At 46.3% G+C, this 20,857-nt stretch overlaps 1 protein-coding gene across 1 annotated transcript in view; it reads left to right on the plus strand.

The window, feature by feature from the left end:
- The window catches only part of LOC137097999 (monocyte to macrophage differentiation factor 2), a 51,502-nt gene that overhangs the window by 24,020 nt on the left and 6,625 nt on the right, over positions 1 to 20,857 (plus strand). Inside the window, exons 2-6 of the mRNA XM_067473640.1 lie at positions 5,057 to 5,138; positions 6,440 to 6,600; positions 9,801 to 9,875; positions 14,403 to 14,504; positions 17,889 to 17,958. Coding sequence (XP_067329741.1) covers positions 5,057 to 5,138; positions 6,440 to 6,600; positions 9,801 to 9,875; positions 14,403 to 14,504; positions 17,889 to 17,958 — 490 coding nt within the window. The remainder of the gene's footprint in view (positions 1 to 5,056; positions 5,139 to 6,439; positions 6,601 to 9,800; positions 9,876 to 14,402; positions 14,505 to 17,888; positions 17,959 to 20,857) is intronic.

Below are 20,857 nucleotides of genomic sequence, written 5' to 3' on the forward strand. Positions count from 1 at the left end.
CGAGGCACCAGCACTCTTGGGCAGAGAAGGCTCTTACTTACTTACTTAGGTGATTCCTCGTAGTCTGAGGATGATGGTCCTCCAAGTGTAGTGTCCTGGCGGTGGGTCCATAGGTGACTGTGGAGCCCTATTCTTGATCTGCATCTTCTCCCGCAGTGAGGGCATCGGTTACCAGGTGGAAGGCGATCCTGGGTTGGCTTGACACGACTTCCTCTTGGCACGTTTCTTTCTTTTGCCCTCCGTTCGTGCCTCTTCAAATTCTGCAGCACTGCTGGTCACAGCTGACCTCCAGCTGGAGCCCTCAAGGGCCAGGGCTTCCCAGTTCTCGGTGTCTATGTCAGAGTTTTTAAGGTTGGCTTTGAGCCCATCTTTCAATCTCTTTTCCTGTCCACCAACATTCTGTTTTCCGTTCTTGAGTTCAGAAAAGAGCAACTGCTTTGGGAGACGGTGGTCGGGCATCCGGACAACATGGCTGGTCCAGCGGAGTTGATGGTGGAGGACCATCACTTCAATACTGGTGGTCTTTGCTTCTTCCAGCACGCTGACATTTCCCCGCTTGTCTTCCCAAGAGATTTGCAGGATTTTCCAGAGGCAGCGCTGATGGAATCGTTCCAGGAGTTGCATGTGACATCTGTAGACAGTCCACGTTTCTCAGGCATATAGCAGGGTTGGGAGGACAATAGCGTTGTCAAACTGCAACTCCCATTATGCCATAGCAGTATTCCATGGCAGCCAAAGTGGAGTCGAACTGCATTAATTCTACAGTGTAGACACACCCTAGTGGAGGGATCTTGGAGTCCTCGTGGACAACAAGTTAAACATGAGCCAACAATGTGATGTGGCGGCAAAAAAAGCCAATGGGATTTTGGCCTGCATCAATAGGAGCATAGTGTCTAGATCTAGGGAAGTAATGCTACCCCTCTATTCTGCTTTGGTTAGACCACACCTGGAATGTTGTGTCCAATTCTGGGCACCACAATTCAAGAGAGATATTGACAAGCCGGAATGTGTCCAGAGGAGGGCGACTAAAATGATCAAGGGTCTGGAGAACAAGCCCTATGAGGAGCGGCTTAAGGAGCTGTGCATGTTTAGCCTGAAGAAGAGAAGGCTGAGAGGAGATATGATAGACATGTATAAATATGTGAGAGGAAGCCACGGGGAGGAGGAGGGAGCAAGCTTGTTTTCTGCTTCCTTGGAGACTAGGACGCAATGGAACAAGGGCTTCAAACTACAAGAGAGGAGATTCCATCTGAACGTGAGGAAGAACTTCCTGACTGTGAGAGCCGTTCAGCAGTGGAACTCTCTGCCCCGGAGTGTGGTGGAGGCTCCTTCTTTGGAAGCTTTTAAACAGAGGCTGGATGGCCATCTGTCAGGGGTGATTTGAATGCAATATTCCTGCTTCTTGGCAGAATGGGGTTGGACTGGATGGCCCATGAGGTCTCTTCCAACTCTTTGACTCTATGATTCTATGATTCTACTTCATGTTTCTTGACTTCTATATGGGCCTGCATAGCATATATGGGTCTTTCTATGAGACAAACTATGCTAAATTGGCTTCCTGCGAAGGCTGTTTTGGAAATCTATATGTATTGCATTAATTACCTCCATCATTAGCCTGTGCCAAGGCTGAAGAATAGATTATCCTTATTTATTTTGGGGAAAAAATTACACGTTTCTGTGGAAACCTTGATGCCCAGCTTAGGACATTCAGAAAAGGGATTTTCTCCCCTTTAGCAACTGACAAAAAGCACCCCAATTGGGAAGGGCCTAGGAAAGGACCGGGCGGTTGCTTAGCAACTTTTCCAGGAGAATAATGCGCTGTTGTTTGCAAGGTATTTGTTGCGCTGTGGCAAGGCAGAAATGTGCAAATCCGTGGGGCAAAAGGGGAGGGAGGCCGAGGGAAAGAGCCAAAGATCTCTTTGTTCCCTTGGGCCTGGATTCGGAGAGGCAAAGGGGGTTCGGAAATCGGATTGGAGGGCCATTCATGTGCATTAATGCGCCCTACAAGCCTATGCTTGTCTTCATAGAATCACAGAATCATAGAATCAAAGAATTGGAAGAGACCTCATGGGCCATCCAGTCCAACCCCATTCTGCCAAGAAGCAGGAATATTGCATTCAAATCACCCCTGACAGATGGCCATCCAGCCTCTGCTTAAAAGCTTCCAAAGAAGGAGCCTCCACCACACTCCGGGGCAGAGAGTTCCACTGCTGAACAGCTCTCACAGTCAGGAAGTTGTTCCTCATGTTCGGATGGAATCTCCTTTCTTGTAGTTTGAAGCCATTGCTCCGCGTCCTAGTCTCCAAGGAAGCAGAAAACAAGCTTGCTCCCTCCTCCTCCCTGTGGCTTCCTCTCACATATTTATACATGGCTATCATGTCTCCTCTCAGCCTTCTCTTCTTCAGGTTAAACATGCCCAGCTCTTTAAGCCGCTCCTCATAGGGCTTGTTCTCCAGACCCTTGATCATTTTAATCGCCCTCCTCTGGACACATTCCAGCTTGTCAACATCTCTCTTGAATTGTGGTGCCCAGAATTGGACACAATATTCCAGGTAAAGTGATCTAACCAAAGCGGAATAGAGCATGGGGAGCATGACTTCCCTAGATCTAGACACTGTGCTCCTATTGATTCAGGCCAAAATCCCATTGGCTTTTTTTGCCGCCACATCACATTGTTGGCTCATGTTTAACTTGTTGTCCACGAGGACTCCAAGGGTTAGGGTCTTCTTTCATTTTGCGTGCGTGGTTCAAGTTATAGAGACTCTAAGCTACCACTATCATTGGATTTTCTGAGGCTGAGATTGAGGCTTTGAACTGCGTTATCTGAGATAATGTGGGATTTTATGTCTTGATATTCTGGGATATAGAGCTGTGTGGAAGGGCCCTATGTTGCCCAAAAACATCTACTCTCCCTTAAAGCATCTTGATTTAAATCACGCTCTCAGGAGACCAAAAGAAAGCAGTATTTGTTAAAATAACATGGCTGGTTTACTCACAAACTTCATGTATTCAGCATACAGGTACTTTGCATATCAATCCAGTTACAGACAGGAGTTGACGTAGTTTCTGTGTGCAGATAACACAAGGCATGATTCTTATAATAACCGCCCATAGTCTAAAGCATCTCTCAGTTCTGAGAGTCTAATAGAGTCTCTATAGTCTGTTTCAACTCTAAATGGAGTCTGAGTCCTGAATAGTCCCAGTTCTGATCACATGGTCTGCAGCCCCTCCCACAACACAGAGTTAAGGAAAACTGCACAACAATACACACATATACAATACAGCAAGAAATCTGAATTAGAAACAAACAAATTACTAGTGTAGGCTTGAACAAGATTGCTATTTCCATCACCCATGAATAACATCAGCATCTTCAGCAACACCTTCCTCCTACTCTTCCTTTTCTTCATTTCTTCCCTTTATTTCTCCTCCTTTTTTCCTCTTCCTCCTTTACTTCCTCTCCCTTCTGCTGGTCTCCTCTTCTCCTCCTCCCTCCTCCTCTTCTTCCTCCTTCTCCTCCGCTTCCTTTCTTTTCTCTTCTGCTTTCTCCTCCTCCTCCTGATCCTCTTTGCCTTCCTCTCTCTCTCCTTCTCCTCCTCTTTTTCCACTTCTTCTCTTCCTCCCCCTTCCTCCTTCTCTTCCTCCTCTTTCTTTCTCTCCTCCTCCTGTTGCATTGACATTACATGTCTGTACTTTATTTCTCCTCCTTTTGTCTTTTTTCTCCTTTTCTCCTCTCCTTCCTTTACTTCCTCTCCCTTCTGCTGGTCTCTTCCCTCCTTCCCTCCTCCTCCTCTTCCGCTTCCTTCCTTTTCTACCTCCTCCTCCTCCTCCTGATCCTCTTTGCCTTCCTCTCCTTCTCCTTCTCTTTTTCCACTTCCTTCTCTTCTTCTCTTCCTCCCTCTTCCTCCTCCTCTTCCTCCTCTTTCTTTCTCTCCCTCTCCTCCTCCTGTTGCATTGACATTACATGTCTGTACTTTATTTCTCCTCCTTTTGTCTTATTTTTCCTCTTCCTCCTTTACTTCTCTCCCTTCTGCTGGTCTCCTCTTCTCCTCCTCCCTCCTCCTCTTCTTCCTCTTTTTCCTCTGCTTCCTTTCTTTTCCCTACTTCTTCTTTCTCCTCCTCTTCCTTCTGATCCTCTTTGCCTTCCTCTCCTTCTCCTCCTCTTTTTCCACTTCTTTCTCTTCTTCTCTTCCTCCCCCTTCCTCCTCCTCTTCCTCCTCTTTCTTTCTCTCCCTCTCCTCCTCCTTTTCCACTTCCTTCTCTTCCTTACCCTTCCTCCTCCTTTTCCTCGTCTTTCTCTCTCTCCTTCTCCTCCTCCTTTTGCATTGACATTACATATCTGTACTTTATTTCTCCTCCTTTTGTCTTATTATTCCTTTTCTCCTTTTCCTCCTTTACTTCCTCTCCCTTCCGCTGGTCTCCTCTTCTCTCCTCCTCCCTCCTCCTCTTCTTCCTCCTTCTCCTCCACTTCCTTTCTTTTCTTCTTCTTTCTCCTCCTCCTCTTCTTTCTGATCCTCTTTGCCTTCATCTCCCTCTCCTCCTCCTTTTCCACTTCCTTCTCTTCTTCAACCTTCCTCCTCCTTTTCCTCCTCTTTTTCTCTCTCCTTCTCCTCCTCCTTTTGCATTGACATTACATGTCTGTACTTCTGCAAATAATGCTTCTTTGGACACTTTGCAAGACATGAATACCAGGACAAAACTGTGCAAAAATCTTGGTTCTCTTTCCCTAGCATGTGTTTATGGAGAGCGTGGAACGAAATACTCATAATCGTTTGACAAAAGGAGGAGCGAGCAGCCATCCTCAACCATTCATTGGCATCCCTCCCAGTTGTAGCCACAGTGTGTAATGGTCCAGTGTGCAGAAATGCTCTCCCTTCCTTTGTCTCTGACATATGCTCTCGTCTTTCCCAGCATCACATGCCAAGCGTTTGGCCAGCGCTCGTTTCTGCAAAAATACCCAGAGCATAATAAGTCCAACGGCCCTTGGCAGACTCTATCCCTGTTGCCAGCAGACACATACTGATTTCTTCTCCCTCTCTTCTGCCTCTTACTCCAGGTTTATGAACCACAGGGTGCCACCCAACAAGAGGTACCAGCCAACTGAGTATGAACACGCCGCCAACTGTGCCACGCATGCTGTGAGTTGGATGCCCACCTTCATGTGGACATGGGAACTGGGTCTTCAAGTTGGGTTGTGGGCCATGCATGCTGTGAGTTGGATGCCCACATTCATGTGGACATGGGAGCTGGGTCTTCAAGTTGGGTTCTGTGCCATGCATACTGTGAGTTGGATGCCCACACTCATGTGGACATGGGAGCTGGGTCTTCAAGTTGGGTTGTGTGCCATGCATGCTGGGAGTTGGATGCCCAACTTCATGCGGACATGGGAACTGGGTCTTCAAGTTGGGTTGTGTGCCACGCATGCTGTGAGTTGGATGCCCACCTTCAGGTGGACATGGGAACTAGGTCTTCAAGTTGGGTTGTGTGCCATGCATGCTGTGAGTTGGATGCCCACCTTCATGTGGACATGGGAGCTGGGTCTTCAAGTTGGGTTGTGTGCCGCACATGCTGTGAGTTGGATGCCCACCTTCTTGTGGATATGGGAACTGGGTCTTCAAGTTGGGTTGTGTGCCGCGCATGCTGTGAGTTGGATGCCCACCTTCTTGTGGATATGGGAACTGGGTCTTCAAGTTGGGTTGTGTGCCACGCATGCTGTGAGTTGGATGCCCACCTTCATGTGAACATGGGAGCTGGGTCTTCAAGTTGGGTTGTGTGCCAAGCATGCTGTGAGTTGGATGCCCACCTTCATGTGGACATGGGAGCTGGGTCTTCAAGTTGGGTTGTGTTCCACGCATGCTGTGAGTTGGATGCCCATCTTCATGTGGACATGGGAGCTGGGTCTTCAAGTTGGGTTGTGTGCCACGCATGTTGTGAGTTTGATGCCCACCTTCATGTGGACATGGGAGCTGGGTCTTCAAGTTGGGTTATGTGCCACACATGCTGTGAATTGGATGCCCACCTTCATGGGAACATGGGAGCTGGGTCTTCAAGTTGGGTTGTGTGCCACACATGCTGTGAATTGGATGCCCACCTTCATGGGGACATGGGAGCTGGGTCTTCAAGTTGGGTTGTGTGCCACGCATTCTTTGAGTTGGATGCCCACCTTCATGTGGACATGGGAGCTGGGTCTTCAAGTTGGGTTGTGTTCCACACATACTGTGAGTTGGATGCCCACCTTCATGTGGACATGGGAGTTGGGTCTTCAAGTTGGGTTGTGTGCAACACATTCTGTGAGTTGGATGTCCACCTTCATGTGGACATGGGAGCTGGGTCTTCAGATTGGGTTATATGGGACCCAAGGTCTTGTCCAGAAAGGTTACAAGGGAGGTAAAGCAACCATGGTGTCCTGAATCTATTCTGTTCTATGTTTCCTTTCTAGTTTTGGATCATCCCAAGCATCCTGGGTAGCTCCATCCTCTATGTCCTGTCTGACAACCAATGGGAAGCCATCTCTGCCTGGATCTATGGCTTTGGCCTCTCGGGGCTCTTTATTGTCTCCACCATCTTTCACACCATTTCTTGGAAGAAGAGGCACTTAAGGTAAGTCTGCTGCCAAATACAAACACGGACAAAGGTGGACATGTCAGATCCCCACCAAGACTAAAGGAGCAGGTTGGCAATCCAGTTAATTAATGCCTAATTTGCCAGGTACGTCAGGGAATGACCTGATACCAAGGCATTCTAGAGTGGAACCTTTGGGTTTCTGATGATCACATTCATTCGAGTCCAGGTTTTTGAAGGCATCGTCTCTCCTATAACCTTCTAGAAACAAGGGAGAGGATCTTCTCCATGATTACTCCCAGTCTACTTCAGTTTTCCGGTTCTTTAACTATTGTAGTCTGGTCTGAACTGGAAGGAGGTGGGATCATGGGTGGCATACAAGTGCAGCATAAGTCCACAATCAAAAGGTATACTTCGAAAAATTTGAGCAGAAATACATAAACAAGACCATAGAAAACTTTCAGGATACTTAAATCCAAAACCAAGGCTTGACTTGAAACAAGAACCAGAGAACTCAGGTCTAGCTTCTCACTCGCGATTGTCACGATGCCAGGGCTCTGCCTTATTCAGGTAGAGATGAACCAAACACACTCCCAGTTTGTGTTAAACAATTTAATTAAAGCAGCACTTACTTTCTGGCTGTTTTAATAGTCCAAAATATAAAACATAAAGATAGCACTCAGCCACAGAATATAAAACAAAACTGACAGCAAACGCTGTTACAGGTTCAAGATACACCATAGTCAAGAGGTCCAGTCCAGTGGTCAAATGCCAAGAGTTCAATGAGCAAAGTCCAGGGATCAAGAGTCTATACTGTAGTCAAAAGCCAGTCCAAAGATTCAAGGTTCCAGGGTTTCAAGGGTTCGAGAGACAGATCAGAATACCGAAAATCCACAAGCCTGGGGGAAAACCAGCAGCATCTACCACCACAATAAAACAAATACTTTTCTCCCGAAGCTCAGTCCCAAGGCTTGCTCATTATATCCAGAAACACTCAGCTGCAGCCTATTTCTTGCATACATCCACCATTAATTGATTTCACCCATGAACTCTTACTTACAGATTACTCAACCCCTTAGAACTAAGACTTACATTAACCCTTCCATCACCAACTGCTAGGCCTACCACTACCACCAACTGCAGAACATGATACATGACAGCTGTGTTGCCTGAACTAACCCTTAGGTCAGGGGTCCACAAACTTTTTAAACAGAGGGCCAGGTCACAGTCCCTTAAACTGTTGGAGGGCCGGATTATAATTTGATTAAAAAAATGAACGAATTCCTATGCACACGGTACATATCTTATTTGTAATGCAAAAAAAACACTTAAAAATACAACAATTAAAATGAATAACAATTTTGACAAATATAAACTTATTGGTATTTCAATGGGAAGTGTGGGCCTGCTTTTGGCTGATGAGATAGGATTATTGTTGTTGTTGTGTGCTTTCAAATAATTTCAGACTTAGGTTGACCCTGAGCGAGGGTCGGGTAAATGACCTTGGAGGGCCGCATCCGGCCCCCAGGCCTTAGTTTGAAGACCCCTGCCTTAGGTAAACAACTAGCTAATTAATAGGCACCCATGAAGTCATTTCTTTTCCCATGAATTGTCCCCCCCCCCTCCAACTTTCCCATGTAATTGCTGTGACCAGCACTGCCTATTTTCTGCTCTAATCTGTAAACAAAGACTTTTGTTGATCTGCATAGCTCCAGGTGTTTTTCCCTGGGAGCTTTCCATATTACTTAGCTCTTCGGCTGAGTCCTTATCTAATGTTGCAGTTTCTGGCTCCTTTGACTGACCTTGAAGCCCTGCACTTTCTGAGTCTGGTTTCTCCCAGAGAGAGCCATCATTTCCGTGACTTGAATCTTCATCACTTTATACTCCAGGAAATCCCACAGGAAATCCCACATTTTCCTCTAAATCATCAGTGAACCCATTAGCCTCGGTCTGTACTACAACACCAACATTGCTGGCATGGGAAGAAGTAGATCGTTGTCTCCTCTGTTGCTGGACCTATCAGTGATGGCTACATCAAGAATAATACATCTGAAATTAAACAGATTAGGCCATCTGTCAGATCTTGGTCCAGATCCATCATTGTTTGAGTCCACAGTGTTCTCTGGATGTAGGTGAACTCCAACTCCAAAACTCAAGGTCAATGCCCACCAAACCCTTCTAGTGTTTTCTGTGGGTCATGGGAGTCCTGTGTGCCAAGTTTGGTTCAATTCCATCATTGGTGGGGTTCAGAGTGCTCTTTGATGGTAGGTGAACCATCATTGGTGGAGTTCAGAGTGCTCTTTGATGGTAGGTGAACCATCATTGGTGGAGTTCAGAGTGCTCTTTGATGGTAGGTGAACCATCATTGATGGAGTTCAGAGTGCTCTTTGATGGTAGGTGAACCATCATTGGTGGAGTTCAGAGTGCTCTTTGATGGTAGGTGAACCATCATTGGTGGAGTTCAGAGTGCTCTTTGATGGTAGGTGAACCATCATTGGTGGAGTTCAGAGTGCTCTTTGATGGTAGGTGAACCATCATTGGTGGAGTTCGGAGCGCTCTTTGATGGTAGGTGAACCATCATTGGTGGAGTTCAGAGTGCTCTTTGATGGTTGCTGAACCATCATTGATGGAGTTCAGACTGCTCTTTGATGGTAGGTGAACCATCATTGGTGGAGTTCAGAGTGCTCTTTGATGGTAGGTGAACCATCATTGGTGGAGTTCAGAGTGCTCTTTGATGGTAGGTGAACCATCATTGGTGGAGTTCAGAGTGCTCTTTGATGGTAGGTGAACCATCATTGGTGGAGTTCAGAGTGCTCTTTGACGAGTGAACTATAAATCCCAGCAACTACAACTCCCAAATGACAAAATCAACCCCCACTACTTTATGGTAAGAACAGGATAATTTCAAAAAAATGTCTTATCATGAAAGAACCTGCATTTGAGGTGCTCCAGCCATGGAGGACATTATGCATATTTTGTTTGATTGTTGTTTATGTGCTGGGGCGAGATCTCAATATTTACAACTGCTTCTAGCTAGAACAACCAACTGTCCTATTTGCTTAAATGTATTTTAGCTCATGATTACAGGAGTGTTAGGATAGGGATTTGCATTTATTGCGTCTTGACATACTTGCCTTTTGTCTTTTACTGTTGATATGGCCAGAAGACTAATCAATAGGCAAATCAGTCTTTCTCTATATGCACCAATGCGTTTGCTTCCTCTCTCTCGCCTCCTCCAGAACTGTGGAGCATTGCCTGCACATGTTTGACAGAATGGTGATCTACTTCTTCATAGCAGCGTCCTATGCCCCTTGGTGAGTTTGCACAATACAGACACAACCAGTTGCTTTGAGGAAACGCACAAAAAATCAGCCTCACGGGAGAGAACCAAAGGCCCATTGAGCCCAGAGCTCTCTTTACTTCCTGTTCAACCTGTTGCCTATTGAGATGAGTTTTGAAGGCCATTTTAATGTATTTGCTGCATTTTAATTCTGTTTTTTTACCCCCAAATTGTTATTAATTAATTGTTTATTAACTTTTGTATTGTGCTTCTTAAACTGTATTGTCGAAGGCTTTCATGGCCGGAATCACTGGGTTGCTGTGAGTTTTCTGGGCTCTCTGGCCATGTTCCAGAAGCATTCTCTCCTGACGTTTCACCCACATCTATGGCAGGCATCCTCTGAGGTTGTGAGGTCTCTTGGAAAGTAGGCAAGGAAGATGTATTGTCAAAGAGAACACAGAAATGCTAGACCATTCTAACAACCACCATGTCAGACTACACAGAGAAGCCATTGAAATACACAAGCATGTGGACAATTTCAACAGAAAGGAGGAAACCATGAAAATGAACAAAATCTGGCTACCAGTATTAAAAAAAACTCTAAAATTAAAACAGCAAAACAGCAGAGGGAAAACAATCAGGGACATCTAATCACCTCTCAACAAAGGATTGCCCCAGGCACTGCCAGGCCATTAAATGCTAATCAAGGTGGTCAGTTGAAACATTCACACCTAGCTCCAGCAGACAAGAGTTCTTTGTCCCACCCTGGTCTTTCCACAGATATATAAACCCATTTTCCTAGTTCCATCAGACCTCACAATCTCTGAGGATGCTTGCCATAGATGCAGGCGAAACGTCAGGACAGAATGCCTCTAGAACATGGCCATATAGCCCGAAAAAAACCTACAACAACCTAGACAAGGAAGGTTTATGTATATATCTGTGGAATGATGTCCAGGGTGGGAGAAAGGACTCTTGTCTGTTGGAGGCAAGTTGGAATATTGCTATCGGCCAGCTTGATTAGTATTGAATGGCCTTGAAACTTCAAAGCCTGGCTGCTTCCTGCCTGGGGGAATCCAGTAAATAAAGAACAACACTCAGTAAATAGGGGAATTCCAGACAGGAAACAATCAGGGCCAGCTAACACCTCCCAACAACCTGTCCGAACGTATCTCCCTCTATGAACCACCTAGGACCTTAAGATCATCTGGGGATGCCCTGCTCTTGGTCCCAACACCATTACAATCACATTTGGCACGGACAAGAGACAGGGCCTTCTCCGTGGTGGCCCCTCAGCTATGGAATTCCCTCCAAAAGGGGATCAGATCTGCTCCATCCCTCCTGACCTTCCAGAAAAAAGTGAAATCCTGGCTGTGGGATCAAGCGTTCGCAGATTAAACTTACTTGCTGGCAAAGATATGGTTTTAATGGACTATGATGGACTTTAGGATGACGACATAAATCGGCAAATCGTTTTAATGTTTTTATATTGTTTTATTATAATATGTATATTTATGCTTGTTTTACTCTGTTGTTGGCACTGTGTTGTGATGGTCAGTAGCTGTCCGGAGTCCCTCTGCAGAGGTTGAGATAGGATGGGATACAAATTCCCTAAATAAATAAACAAAGAATTCCCCCAGGCAGCAATCAACCAGGCTTTGAAGCTGCAAGGCCATTCAATGCTAATCCAGGCGGCCAATGGCAACATTCACACCTGCCTCAAGCAGACAAGAGTTCTTTCCTCCACCCTGGACATCATTCCACAGGTATACAAACTCCACTTGCCTAGTTTCCAACAGACCTCACAACCTCTGAGGATGCCTTACATAGACTGTGCAAAACGTCAGGAGAGAATGCTTCTGGAACATGGCCGGACAGCATGGAAAACTCACAACAACCCAGCTTCTTATACTGTTTATTGTGGATAGATGTTAGCCACCTTGAGTTCCCATAGGGAGAAAAGCGGGATATAAATAAAGATGATGATGATGACAACTGATAATGATAAATCACTCATCTTCCTTTACCCAACAACTGAGGATGCAGCTACACTGTAGAATTAATGCAGTTTGACACCACTTTAACTGCCGTGACTCAATGCTATGGAGTCCTGGGGCTTGTAGTTTGCCAAAGCACCACCAGCACTCTTGGGCAGAGGAGACTAAAGACTTCATTAAGCCCACTGCTCCACTGACATGTGAGAAAGAGCTACCACTGAACCAAATAATGATTTGTGTTGCCGAAGGCTTTCATGGTTGCTGTGAATTTTGGGGGGCTTTATGGCCATGTTTCAGTAGCATTCTCTCCTGACATTTTGCCTGCATCTGTGGCTGGCTTCCTCGGAGGTTTGTTCAGAGATCTGTTGGAAATTAGGCAAGTGGGGTGTATACATTTATATCTATTTCTTCTATCTATCTATCTGTGGAATAATGTCCAGGGTGGGAGAAAGAACCCTCGTCTGTTTGAAGTAAATGTGAGTATTGCAAACAATCTAGTGCCAGTCAACACATCCCAAACAGAGGATGCCCTCATAGAATCATAGAATCAAAGAGTTGGAAGAGACCTCCTGGGCCATCCAGTCCAACCCCATTCTGCCAAGAAGCAGGAATATTGCATTCAAATCACCCCTGACAAATGGCCATCCAGCCTCTGCTTAAAAGCTTCCAAAGAAGGAGCCTCCACCACACTCCGGGGCAGAGAGTTCCACTGCTGAACGGCTCTCACAGTCAGGAAGTTCTTCCTCATGTTCAGATGGAATCTCCTCTCTTGTAGTTTGAAGCCATTGCTCCTCGTCCTAGTCTCCAAGGAAGCAGAAAACAAGCTTGCTCCCTCCTCCCTGTAGCTTCCTCTCACATATTTATACATGGCTATCATATCTCCTCTCAGCCTTCTCTTCTTCAGGCTAAACATGCCCAGCTCCTTAAGCCGCTCCTCATAGGGCTTGTTCTCCAGACCCTTGATCATTTTAGTCGCCCTCCTCTGGACACATTCCAGCTTGTCAATATCTCTCTTGAATTGTGGTGCCCAGAATTGGACACAATATTCCAGGTGTGGTCTAACCAAAGCAGAATAGAGCATGGGGAGCATGACTTCCCTGGACCTAGACACTATGCTCCTATTGATGCAGGCCAAAATCCCATTATCCTTCCGCATTGCACACTTGTCGCAGTTTAATACCTTGGCTCCACTCCTAAGGGGATCTAGGACTTGCAGTTCCAAGATGTTATACAGTGGCATTCCATGAAGTGCAATAGAATAACTACAAGTTCCAGGATTCCATGGTACGGAATCACGGCAGTTACAGAGGGATGAAACTGTTGTAACTATACAGTATAGATCAGGCCTGGGCAAACTTGGGCCCGCCAGGTATAGAATCATAGAATCATAGAATCAAAGAGTTGGAAGAGACCTCCTGGGCCATCCAGTCCAACCCCATTCTGCCAAGAAGCAGGAATATTGCATTCAAAGCACCCCTGACAGATGGCCATCCAGCCTCTGATTAAAAGCTTCCAAAGAAGGAGTCTCCACCACACTCCGGGGCAGAGAGTTCCACTGCTGAACGGCTCTCACAGTCAGGAAGTTCTTCCTCATGTTCAGATGGAATTTCCTCTCTTGTAGTTTGAAGCCATTGTTCCATTGCGTCCTAGTCTCCAAGGAAGCAGAAAACAAGCTTGCTCCCTCCTCCTCCCTGTGGCTTCCTCTCACATATTTATACATGGCTATCATATCTCCTCTCAGCCTTCTCTTCTTCAGGCTAAACATGCCCAGTTCCCTAAGCCGCTCCTCATAGGGCTTGTTCTCCAGACCCTTGATCATTTTAGTCGCCCTCCTCTGGACACATTCCAGCTTGTCAATATCTCTCTTGAATTGTGGTGCCCAGAATTGGACACAGTATTCCAGATGTGGTCTAACCAAGGCAGAATAGAGCATGGGGAGCATGACTTCCTTAGATCTAGACACTATGCTCCTATTGATGCAGGCCAAAATCCCATTGGCTTTTTTTGCTGCCACATCACATTGTTGGCTCATGTTTAACTTGTTGTCCACGAGGACCACAAGTGCCAGTTAACACATAGAATCATAGAATCAAAGAGTTGGAAGAGACCTCATGGGCCATCCAGTCCAACCCCATTCTGCCAAGAAGCAGGAATATTGCATTCAAATCACCCCTGACGTCCCAAACAGAGGATGCCCTCAGGCAACAACAGCAAGGCTAACCTCTATGCAGATACCCTCACAATTAACTCTTCGGCTGCAAGGCTACTCAATGCTATTCAAGCTTGCTAATTGCAACGTTTACATTTGCTTCAAACAGACGCGGGTTCTTTCTCCCACCCTGGACATTCCAGGAAGCCACGTTGCCCCATAACAACGCAATAGGACACAACTCCATTTTCCGTCCTCCCACCGAAACACCCCTCGGCTTGCCTTACCTTGCAGAGTCAGCACTGGAATGTTTGTCTTTTGCTTTGTCTTGTCTCTTCTTTCTCCTCCGACTCCCAGGCCACCTTTCCGGCTGCTGTTTCTCTCCACGACTCAATGGTCTCTGTTGTTCTCCCAGGCTAAACCTGCGGGAGTTGGGCCCGTGGGCGTCCCACATGCGCTGGCTGGTGTGGATCATGGCCTCCGTCGGCACCGTCTATGTTTTCTTTTTCCATGAACGGTAAGCTTGGGAATGATGAGGGAACAATGTATTGTCGAAGGTTTTCATGGCCGGAATCACTGAGTTGTTGTAGGTTTTTTCGGGCTATATGGCCATATTCTAGAGGCATTCTCTCCTGACGTTTCGCCTGCATCTATGGCAAGCATCCTCAGAGGTTGTGAGGTCTGTTGGAACTAGGAAAATGGATTTATATATCTGTGAAAAGACCAGGGTGGGACAAAGGACTCTTGTCTGCTGGAGATAGGTGTGAATGTTTCAACTGACCACCTTGATTAGCATTTGACAGCCTGGAAGTGCCTGGAGCAATCTTTTGTTGAGAGGTGATTAGATGTCCCTGATTGTTTTCCCTCTGCTGTTTTGCTTTGAGTCCTTTGTCCCACCACAATTCAAGAGAAATATTGACAAGGAGGGTGACTAAAATGATCAAGGGTCTGGCGAACAAGCCCTATGAGGAGCGGCACAGGGAACTGGGCATGTTTAGCCTGAAGAAGAGAAGGCTGAGAGGAGATATGATGATAGCCATGTATAAATATGTGAGAGGAAGCCACAGGGAGGAGGGAGCAAGCTTGTTTTCTGCTTCCATGGAGACTAGGACGCAATGGAACAATGGCTTCAAACTACAAGAGAGGAGATTCCAACTGAACATGAGGAAGAACTTCCTGACTGTGAGAGCCGTTCAGCAGTGGAACTCTCTGCCCCGGAGTGTGGTGGAGGCTCCTTCTTTGGAAGCTTTTAAGCAGAGGCTGGATGGCCATCTGTCAGGGGTGATTTGAATGCAATATTCCTGCTTCTTGGCAGAATGGGGTTGGACTGGATGGCCCAGGAGGTCTCTTCCAACTCTTTGATTCTATGATTCTATGATTCTATACCTGGCGGGCCCAAGTTTGCCCAGGCCTGATCTATACTGTATAGTTATAACAGTTTCATCCCTCTGTAACTCCTGTGATTCCATAATATGGAATCCTGGAACTTGTAGTTTTTCTATTGCACTTCATGGAACGCCACTGTATAACATCTTGCAAGTCCTAGATCCCCATAGTAGTGGAGACAAGGTATTAAACTGCGACAAGTGTGCAATGCGGAAGGATAATATCATTTAACTTTCCCCCTGACGATATCCAGCTGTCACAAACCTGGTATATACCTCCCCCTTGTGGAGTGAAATATTTCACAAACATAATGCATTTCTGTGTTTTCTCTGCTTCTGCTTTTGATTGACAGGGGGGAAAAATACATATTGAAAGCACTTTACCTCCTGAATTGGTTTTCACCCACTGCAAACATGAGAAATAGACCATTTGCTTGGGTTCTCTTCTGCTAAATATTATTGTTGTTGTTCATTCGTTCAGTCGTCTCCGACTCTTTGTGACCTCATGGACCAGTCCAAGCCAGAGCTCCCTGTCGGCCGTCACCACCCCCAGCTCCTTCAAGGTCAGTCCAGTCACTTCAAGGATGCCATCCATCCATCTTGCCCTTGGTCGGCCCCTCTTCCTTTTGCCTTCCACTTTCCCCAGCATCATTCCCTTCTCTAGGCTTTGCTGTCTCCTCATGATGTGGCCAAAGGACTTCCGCTTTGTCTCTAGTCTCCTTCCCTCCAATGAGCAGCCAGGCTTTATTTCCTGGAGGATGGACTGGTTGGATCTTCTCGCAGTCCAAGGCACTCTCAGCACTTTCCTCCAGCACCACAGCTCAAAAGCATCTCTCTTCCTTCGCTCAGCCTTCCCGAAGGTCCATCTCTCACATCCTTAGGTGACTACAGGGAAGACCATGGCTTTGACTAGGCAATGGATCTTGGTTGCCAGTCTGATGTCTCTACTCTTGACTATTTTATCGAGACTGGACATTGCTCTCCTCCCAAGAAGGAAGCGTCTCCTGATTTCCTGGCCACAGTCTGCATCTGCAGTCATCTTCCCACCTAGAAATACAAACCCTGTCCCGGTCTCCACATTTTCTCCCTCTATTTCCCAGTTGTCAACTGCAAGTTCCAAAAGACAGCTTCTTGCTAATGGGCCGCCCTATTTAAAGGCAATGGCCAGATCTCTGTGAAAGAGGCAATGAATAACTAATGAGATTTTCCTCTAATTGGTTGGAGACCCTAATCTAAAAGGAGAACACTTCTGATTTTAATGGTCTGCTCCTCTCTTCCGTTTATGTAATCGAAGTCATAAGGTGGAATTGATTCAGATCTATCACAAATTGGCTGTTTTTGAGTTCTCCTTATAAGGAAGCAGGTTGAGCAAGCCTTATTTATTATTATTCATTTTATTTATTTATTTATTTATTTATTTACAAAATTTATATTCCACTCTTCTCATCAGGGTGGATCACAATGCACATACACACGGCAAACTTTCAGTTCCCCAGACACACAACATATGTCAAGGTCAGACGCCAGCCAATTAAAGAAGTATAGTTTATTGCTCAAACAAACACAAAACAGCCCAAAACAAAACCACAGGGCAAAAAACACTTAGTCTTCAGTGTGTTCAAAACAGTTCAAAAAGGAAAAAACCCAAAAAACCCCAACCGGAATATCCAGAAATATAATCCGGGTTAAACATAAAATGCTCAATTCAGCTCTGATTTGCTCTGTCAAACCACAGAAGCAAAACAAACTGTAGAATGATGTTCACAGCCACTCTAGTGAGCAGTAGCCTTTCAAGGGTTGCAAAATGTAACCCGAGCCCCAAACACTGTAGGAAATGCCACGCTGAACTCCAAGGCTGGAATGCAGGAATGCAGTGAGGATGATAACGCCAACTCCAGAAACACAGCCGCAGACATGGAAGAGAGAGTAACGCCGATAGTTGAAGTCCAGTCCAGTCCAGTCCGAAGGGAAACGAATAGCTGCAAGGTCAAGTCCCGATCCAATGGAAGTCACAAGGAGCCAAAGCAACGGCAGCTAATGCAAATATCAAAACAGTGCAGTCCAGCAGAAACCCACACAGTTCCAGCCCCCTTTGCTGCTTAAACCCAGAGCATAACTTACGTCCCAAAGTCTTCTTCCAAACCCGTCTTCTGTAACACAACAATCCAGAAAGAGCCCTACAAGACACCTTGCCGATTGCAAAGTTACAATTGCAATCACTTCCATTTTATCTACAACTCCTCATCAGAACTTGATTCAGCCAACACCCTTGTCCCAGCTGCATCCTGTTGTAACTCCTCATCCAAACTGTTGTGAGTTTTCCAGGCTGTGTGGCCATGTTCCAGAAGCAACGTCAGCAGAAAATGCTTCGTGAACATGGCCATACAGCCTGGAAAACTCACAGCAACTCAGTGGAGTAAAACACATTATTTCTACAATGTAGATGCATCTCTGTACTAGTCATGTTGCCTCCTCACTGCTTCTCAATAAAGGCCTTTTTTCTTTCCTTTCTCCAGATACAAACTGGTCGAACTGGTCTGCTATGTCATCATGGGTTTCTTCCCTGCTGTGGTTATTCTTTCCATGGTAAGTACTGGATGGCTGCGTGCCAGCAGGTTGAGGGTGAATCCAGCAAAGACGGAGATCCTATGGCTGGGTGGACCGGGCAGTGGGGACATCCATCTGCCCACCCTGGATGGCAAGGCGTTACGCCCGTCATCATTGGTAAAGAGCCTGGGAGTCCTTTTGGACCCTCTGCTGACAATGGAGGCCCAGGTCTCCGCCGTGAGCAGAACCGCCTTCTTTCACCTGCGGCAAGCTAGACGGCTGGCCCCCTCCCTGTCCAGGGATGACCAGGCTACGGTGATCCAGGCCACAGTCATCTCAAGACTGGACTACTGTAACGCCCTCTACATTGGCCTTCCTCTGTCGGTGATCCGGAAGCTCAAGTTGGTACAAAATGCAGCTGCTCAACTTCTTGCGGGAATTCTGATGAGATTCCACATAGCACCAATCTTACTGCAGCTGCATTGGTTACCCATTGAGCACCGGATCATAGAATCATAGAATCAAAGAGTTGGAAGAGACCTCCTGGGCCATCCAGTCCAACCCCATTCTGCCAAGAAGCAGGAATATTGCATTCAAATCACCCCTGACAAATGGCCATCCAGCCTCTGCTTAAAAGCTTCCAATGAAGGAGCCTCCACCACACTCCGGGGCAGAGAGTTCCACTGCTGAACGGCTCTCACAGTCAGGAAGTTCTTCCTAATGTTCAGATGGAATCTCCTCTCTTGTAGTTTGAAGCCATTGTTCCATTGCGTCCTAGTCTCCAAGGAAGCAGAAAACAAGCTTGCTCCCTCCTCCCTGTGGCTTCCTCTCACGTATTTATACATGGCTATCATGTCTCCTCTCAGCCTTCTCTTCTTCAGGCTAAACATGCCCAGTTCCCTAAGCCGCTCCTCATAGGGCTTGTTCTCTAGACCCTTGATCATTTGAGTCGCCCTCCTCTGGACACATTCCAGCTTGTCAATATCTCTCTTGAATTGTGGTGCCCAGAATTGGACACAATATTCCAGATGTGGTCTAACCAAAGCAGAATAGAGGGGTAGCATCACTTCCTTAGATCTAGACACTATGCTCCTCTTGATGCAGGCCAAAATCCCATTGGCTTTTTTTGCCGCCACATCACATTGTTGGCTCATGTTTAACTTGTTGAACATGAGCCAACAATGTGATGTGGTGGCAAAAAAAAGCCAATGGGATTTTGGCCTGCATCAAGAGGAGCCTAGTGTCTAGATCTAGGGAAGTCATGCTCCCCATGCTCTATTCTGCTTTGGTTAGACCACATCTGGAATATTGTGTCCAATTCTGGGCACCACAATTTAAGAGAGATATTGACAAGCTGGAATGTGTCCAGAGGATGGCGACTAAAATGATCAAGGGTCTAGAGAACAAGCCCTATGAGGAGCGGCTTAGGGATCACTTTCAAAGTGATGATACTCACCTTGAAGGCCTTGCATGGTCTGGGGTCAATGTACCTGAGGGACCGCCTCACCCCCTCCCAACCCCAGAGATCCCTCCGTTCTGAGGACCAAGATCTATTGGAAGTCCCCAGTGTCAAGACCTTGCGTCTAACGGCAACCAGACGCAGAGCCTTCACAGCAGTGGCGCCTCAGTCTGGAATGCTCTGCTACTTGAGGTTCGTGCCTTGTGGGACTTATCAGCTTTCTGCAGGGCATGTAAGACGTACCTGTTTCGACAGGCTTTTAATGTTTGATACTGTTGTTTTTAAATTGTTTTAAATTGCTTTTAAACTTTGTTAGATTTTAGCCTGTTCTTGTAAGCTGCTCCGAGCCTCAGGGGAGTGGTGGCATATAAGTTTAAATAATAAATAAATAAATAAATAAATAAATAAATAAAGTAATCCAGAACAAATACTGAACTGGTCCATTTGATCACTTGGTATTCATCAGCCGTCTCCCATCCAAGGCTTTAGCACAGCAGGTTAACCACCAGCTGCTTTAAATCTTGCCAATCAAAAAAATGACAGTTCGAAGCCCGGGTCAGGGTGAGCTCCTGACCTTTAGCCCAGCTTCTGCCTACCTAGCAGTCTTGAAAACAGCAATGTGAGTAGATAAATATGGACCGCATTAAAGCAAGGAGGTATTTAAGGCACCCATAAGGAAATGTCGGAAAAATGCCAGTGATTTGATCAAGGACGAAGTTTACAAACAAAGCTCTTCAGCAAGGAACGTGGTGTGACAGCACCCCCTGCGGCCAGAACCAAGCACAGCCTCCAAGATGACGATGGGAAAGCCTCTACAGTGATCCCTCACTTATCACAGGTGTTCCGTTCCAGGACGACCTGCGATAAGTGAAAATCCACCTAGTATTCTAGGTGTCTAGCACCGTGTCAGATGGGTAACAGTTGGAGACTCTGTATTATCCATATTATCCGAGGCAATAGGGCCTCTTCGAGGAGAAGATGGGGCAATGCTGACAGGGGATAGGGAAAAGGCAGAACTACTTAATGCCTTCTTTGCCTTGGTCTTCTCACAAAAAGAAAGTCATCTTCAACCTCAGCAAGATGGAGTGGGTGAGGGATTTGAGGACATCCAACTCCAAATTGGGAAACAATTTATTTACTTTATTTATTTACTTTGCTTATATACCGCTGTATCTCAAGCCCGAAGGCGACTCACAGCGGTTCACAAACAGTAAAAACAGTAGAAACAGCAGTGGTTCCATACAAGTCGTCCAGGAATACCTGGCCGCTCTAAATGAGTTCAAGTCCCCTTTCAGGGCCAGATCAACTACACCCAAGAGTATTGAAGGAACTAGCGGAAGTCATTTCGGAACCATTGGCAACCATCTTTGAGAGAAGTTCCAGCAGATTGGAGGAGGGCCAATGTGGTCCCAATCTTCAAGAAGGGAAAAAAGGATGACCCAAACAACTACCGTCCGGTCAGCCTCACGTCGATACCGG

This window comes from Anolis sagrei, chromosome X (assembly GCF_037176765.1).
Source record: "Anolis sagrei isolate rAnoSag1 chromosome X, rAnoSag1.mat, whole genome shotgun sequence".
NCBI classification, from domain to species: Eukaryota; Metazoa; Chordata; class Lepidosauria; order Squamata; family Dactyloidae; genus Anolis; species Anolis sagrei.